At 54.2% G+C, this 6,200-nt stretch overlaps 1 protein-coding gene across 1 annotated transcript; it reads right to left on the minus strand.

The window, feature by feature from the left end:
* Positions 1–3,751: 3,751 nt before the first annotated feature.
* On the minus strand, positions 3,752–4,150 carry LBRM_31_1410 (hypothetical protein, unknown function; the record flags this gene model as incomplete). Its single annotated transcript, XM_001567088.1, has 1 exon — positions 3,752–4,150. The coding sequence occupies one exon, from the start codon at positions 4,148–4,150 to the stop codon at positions 3,752–3,754; it is 399 nt and encodes a 132-aa protein (XP_001567138.1).
* Positions 4,151–6,200: the final 2,050 nt, after the last annotated feature.

Here is a 6,200-nt window from a genome sequence, read left to right on the forward strand (position 1 = left end):
TGTGAGAGCTGCAGAGGAAGTTTCGGTAGAAGACGCCAATGAGAAACACAAGCCGTGAGAGCGGTAGAAAGAGGGAGGGAGAGGGCGTAACAATGAAGCCAGAGAAGGCGCTCGACGTCTGTGCTAGGAGTCTTGTAAAGGGAAAATGTCAGTGGCGAAAGAGAAGCTGCTGGCGAGTATTCGTGTATGAGTATATGCGTATGGAGTTCGTTGCTGGCGCACACTCGGCACCCATAACTTGCGCATGCGTCGAGGGATTGCAAGAGCAGAAATGTGGCGCGTGTGACAGCAGTGGCGCGTTTGAGAGAGAAGTAAAGGATAAAGCAACGAAGGAGCGGAGAGAGCCCGCAGCGAGAAGAGCGAAGGGCATTGCACCACATCAGTGAGACCATCAGCTTGAGAGCTGCGCGCTCAGCCGCCCGGGTCTCTTTCTACTGCCCCTCGAGCTGAGCCTCGCGAAGGCTAAAAGGCCAAGGCAAGAGTGATCCATCGCTGCACGAGGCCAGTGTGATTGCACTAACGTACGGTGCAGAATGCGCGTTAGGAGTACAACGCGCATACTTTCAGAGTAAGCCATGTGGCGTGTGTTCGGGAATGAGAGAGAGAGCACGGTTGTATCGATGTCCCTCTGTCGATGGATCCTCAACTGATGAGTACTCCTGGCGTGGTCCATTCATTCGCTTGGTTGGCTCGAAGGTGCAGGCACGAACATTGAGGGAGGAAGGGAGAAGAAGGGGGAAACGCACAAAGTGCATCGCTTCTGCTACCACTGGATTCACTCAGTGCACAAGCGGTGCAGTCATGCAACGACAGACAAAAAGGGAGATGAAACCCCAACAAGAAAAGTAGGGGAGCTCTGCAACGCATGATGGGCAACAGAGACGCACAGCGCGTGCAGGGCTGTAGAACCCGAAGCTGCGAAAGAGACGATGATATGAGAAGCACAGGAGAAGAATCGAGCCATTGCATCGCCCATGCACGCTCTTTTCCGGCACGCGCTGCACGAGGAGATAAGCCGAGAAGAGGAAACACAAAGTAGGGTAAGCAAGAATAAAAGCACACAGCACCCTACGAGCTGGATATGTTGTCATAGTGTGCGGTGACCTGCTCGCTGGCCCACTCACGTCTCTGAGTGCGTGTGCAGAGAGACAGAGGGAAATAGAGTGTGGAGATGAAGAGAGCGAAGTCGTGCTTGCATCGCCAAGACTCAACATGAGCGAAAAGGGGGGAGGGGAATCGAGTTGTCGTTCACGGCTGCCTGTGAGACAGGGAAGTTGGATGGGATCAGTGAACGGGAGAAGAACAAGGAAGAGAGCTGGAAAAAAAAAAGGAAAAGGAGCCAGAAAACACACAGCGGCAAACGTACAGCAGCTGCTGCATGGGGGGTGCAGGAAGAAGCACCAGAGCCTAACAGATGTAGATATCGTGCGTCAGAAATGCACAATGATGCACGCACACACTGCCATCTTACTTCGTAAAGAAGGAGGCTTAAAGGAGGGACAACTGCGGCTTCGCAACGGCGCGCGTTTGTGTTGCGGCGCGAAAAGTCATCAGACTGACGGTTTGGCGCTCGCCTGTAGAACGTGTCAAAGGGCGCACAAGTGTAGAAAATGAAAAGGGAGGGGGAGTCAACTCACGCGGAAAGTCAGAGCGCACAGTTGATCGCGCGAGGGAGAAGCGCGAAGCTACAGAGAGCAGGGAGGAGGTAGACTCAAATCACGCACAGATACGCAGCGCACAACGCCGGGGCACGAGCGCTTCCCCGAAACACGAAAACAAAAGAGAGATTTTGCTGCCATAAGATGGATGCCTTCAAGTCAAAGAAATGACCAGCATTCGAGGGCTAGGGCTCTTGCGCGGCCCACACCGACTATCCTGTTATCGAGCGGGCAGTCAAGGCGACGTCGCATCTGTGGTGGTGTCTTGAAGTCACCACCACAGACAAAAATTTCTTCCGCTCTCAGCCTCCTGTTTGGATATAAATCTTTGGCGGTCAACGCAGGAGGAGAGCGATCCTAGGGAAGCGCTGACGACACGCATGAGTTAGCCCCGCGTCGAAACATCCGCCTAACCCTAGTCCTGTTGCAGTTACTACAGATAGTACTCTTAAGGACACCCTGTCGCCGGCAATACCGGTGGCAGTGAAGCGCATGGGCGACTAACGAAGGCCATAGAGGGAAACGGGGGAGAAAAAAAAAGAGAGTGCAGTGAAGTCGATGAGAAGGCCCGTGAGAAACGCACGTCTCAGGAAAAAAAAAAGGGGGGTAGCAGGGCGCGGTGAGGGGACTACGAGTGCCCCGCCAGCATACTCGTAAAGCCGCGTCGTGAGCACGTGAACCAAAGGCAAGATGGAAAAAAAAATGGCACAGGCTGGTGGGCATGGCAAGAATGAGAGGGAAGCAGCGCGAGATGAGTGAAAAGAAGCCAGCGTGAGGTGCAAACGCCCTTCCTGTGAGCGAAGCAGCGAGGGAAAACGAAGGCAGTTTCCAGCCGCCGACACACACACACACAGAGAGAGACGCACGCAAGCGCGGAAAGGCATGCAAGCGATCGCGGGCGGGTGTGATTTAAATTGAAAATCGCCAATACCGTCGTGTGATACCTTCATCAGCGAGTTCATTCGCTGCAGTGCAGAGACATGATGTTTTCTGCTCTCGGTTTGTTTCGTTTTGACTGTGAAGAGACAGTCCAACGCACGGCGCATACAGTCGCAGTGGTGCGCACACACACGAACACACCTTCTTCTGGCTGCATGCCAGGGCGACTGTATGTGCGGCACATCTACATCTGTTTGGGGTGTGTGTGTGTGTGTGCCTGCGCGTGGGCACGGCACACGAACTTCGCACAGGAAAAGAAGGCACTAAGTGGTAAGAGGCCGTGGGGCACGGGTACGGAGAAGGGGGTGGCGATGGACGTGAAAAGGAATATACACGTGCTCATCGACACGCAGGATGGTGCTCAGCACGAGACAGGGCAATGCGCCCACTCATGCGCACCTGCAGCGGGGCATGCAGAGAGGAAGAAAAGCGCCTCAACAGTCGGCAAGAAAATCAAGAAGATAAAAAGAACGAGAGGCGTCAGCGACGCCTGAGAATAAATGAAGCCCAGACTTTACGTTTAGGGATACAAGCATGCATGAGTGACTCTCTTCTTACGTGGAAGCACCGCGCCGTGGCGAGAGGGGGAAAAGGAACCGTCATGCCATGTAGTCACACCAAAGTGCAGCCACATAGCACACCTGTCGCGCACAGCACGGCCTCGTTCATACGAACGCCTCGCGCTCCCTGACAAGAGCAGCCAGCGTAGCCCCTGCGCAAGAGCGAACGAGTGACGTAGAGAACCACAATAGCCGCAGTGCGGCGCAAGCGAGAAACCGAAGAGAGCGGAAAGCAGAAAAGGGGGGTAAGACGGTGATGTCCCTAACGCAATTCCAAATATTTGCAAGTAAACGCAGCAGGCGAGGACTTTGGCGACAGCGAAAACAATTAGAAAGTGGCACGGCCCCGGTAAGCACAAGCAAAGGGAAAAGGGAGAAGGCTGCGAGTCATATCGCCCAGACGCTCTTCCGGTTGCAAGTGGCATGACAAGGGGGGGGGGGGGGGGGACAAATCACAGCAGCAGCAGCAGCAGTGGCAGCAGCAGCAGTGGCAGCCGAGATGAGCGAGAGGGAAACAGGTGTGAAGGCCAGCACACATATCAGACAGTTTATGCCGCTACAGTTCCACCCACGAACACATAAAGCACTGCCGCCTCATGAGCGCTTCAGACTACGTCGCAGCACATACGCGGCAACCGCCATCGCTGCCAGTGTCGTCGTCGCCGTGACCAGCGCGGTTCTCTGGCGCCACCGGCGCATCTCCGTGGTGCAGCGGCGCTCCTCGTAGCTGTGTGATAGTTTAATCTTACGTTGATACTCTTCCGGGTTGTAGATGTCCTTGAGTTCCCCTTCCTCGACTTCCGCGAAGGTGTTCAGAAGCGCATGCGCGTCGGTGGAGTGGTTCATGTCTTCAAAGGCGCTCGTAACGTCCTGATTGGCGTACTGCAGGATGTACTCCGCACCTCCAGGGTGCTGGTTTAGCACAAACGACATCGGCACAAGAAGACTGGCGCCCTTGTAGAAGAGGCGCACGTAAGTCTCCGCGTCAGACATGAGGAAGGACTGCGAAAAGGGGGTGGAGGTGGGGGGGCGGAGAGTATGAGTCGCCTCTTGAGGTGACCCACAACCAGCTGCTAGCAAAACCTTGGCTGAGCCTTTATGTTGCGGCACGACCGGATGTGTATGGAGGAAGGGGTGGTGCGTCAATATCGACGGAAGTACTGTAAGGGAGAGCCGAGGGTGGAAAGCACCAAGACAAGTGTTTTATGCCAGTGGAACGCAAAGATGATCGTCAAAGAGGGGAGCCGAACCATCATTCGAAAAGAGATGTGAGCAACCACAGAAGAAGAGCACTGCTCAATGCCGCGGGTTCTTCCACGACGCGTCAGACTGCATCAGAGATCTCGAGTGGTCGACTCACGGAAGCACAGCAGCTGTGGTGCTGCGAAATGGGAACAGAGGAAAAAAACCCTGACTGAGTGCAGCATCGTACCGCACAAAGGGGACGCAGAGGACTACTCATCAGCGGGCCATCACCGCTGTGGGTTATGTGCTGGGGGAACGTTTGCCATCTTTCCTCTGCCCTCGCCGTTTCTTTTTGTTGTTGTTTTGCCTCCGTTGTGCGTCTATGACCGACTCACACGTCGAAAAGCATCACGCACAGAAGCGAACGGAGGGAGTGAAGTAGGAGAACGAGGAAGGGGGGGGTGGGCGACAGCCGCCGCATCCAAAAAGGTAATCGCATTGGAGCCCCCGTCCCTTCTCCACCATTATCGAGCGCCACTGCCACACAGGACAGCACAGCGCAAACCAGTCCTTTCCAGGTTGACACTGCAGCAACTCTCCTCATAGGAGAACGCCAAAAGAGAAATAATCAGACCACAGCCACCTCATCACCCCACAGGGGAACACACACACACACACACACAAGCCACGCAGAGCAAGAGAAAGAAGGTCGATGCAAAAGTCAGCGTCTTCCCTGGCGCATCGCAGCAACACGTACGCCCGTAGTAACGACAAGCCAGAGATGGCAGGGAGCACACCAAAGAGAGGCAGGAGAAAGGAACACTGCTGCAGCCTCAAACGCCATTCGCGCACGGCCACAACATCCCAGCAGAACGCCTCTATAAAAAGTATTACGTCAACACACACACACACTCGCTCTCGCTCTCGCTCTCTCCCCTTCGTGCACTCCCTCCCTTTAAAAGCGCACGCTGGCCAAATTCGGCCGCGCCTTCTCGCATACCTGGCAGTAGAACAAGGAGTTGGGGTTGAACTTGCTGCACCCACCATGCTCCACCGAGCACACCCAGTACCCCTCCGGGCACTCAAAGCCGCCACCAAACGGGCTCCTCCCAGCGTGACTCCCACCCGCTCCCATCAGCGGACGCGGGTTGGGTGCCATGCAAATCTCGCACATCGACTTCACGCGAGAGTCATTGATAAAAGTGCACACTGCGCACTGCCACGGCGTGTCCACGCCATCGTCGTCGCCTTCATCCTCTGCTGCAGCCCCACCAGCAGCGGCATTGGCAGCAGCGTCCATCTCCGCACCCTCCGCCTCTCTCACAGACTTCGGCTTCGGGGCCATGCACATCGAGCACATGTTGCTCGAGATTTGGTTCTGGAAAGTACATGAGTCACACGACCAGACAGTGATGCTGACGGGCTGCGCTTGAGCGGCAGCTGGGCGAGGCGTGTGCGCGGCCTCGACTCGTTCCCGCAGTGCCTCTGCGTTCAGTGACGGTATCACGCTGAAAAGCTCCTCAACCGAAATGGAGTTCGCTTTGTCTGCCGAGGCCGCGGTGGCTTCGGGTCTATGCAAACTCAGCGAATTCCACCTGTATTGACATTAACTACGGTATCAAAAGCCATCAAATATGACTTTTTCTACTTTACAAATCATTAAATAATTGTAAATGTCACATATATTATATTCTTATTTAACCTTTGCTTTGTTATTACAATTTAATAACAGCTCATATCCTTCTACAATTAATAACCAAAATAATATATATATTTACCTTATACTTATACGGTCAATTACTTTTGGCAATAAGTATTATTCCTATTATAACAATTTTAAGTATTATATTCCATATTA

Source organism: Leishmania braziliensis, chromosome 31, assembly GCF_000002845.2.
Source record: "Leishmania braziliensis MHOM/BR/75/M2904 complete genome, chromosome 31".
NCBI classification, from domain to species: domain Eukaryota; phylum Euglenozoa; class Kinetoplastea; order Trypanosomatida; family Trypanosomatidae; genus Leishmania; species Leishmania braziliensis.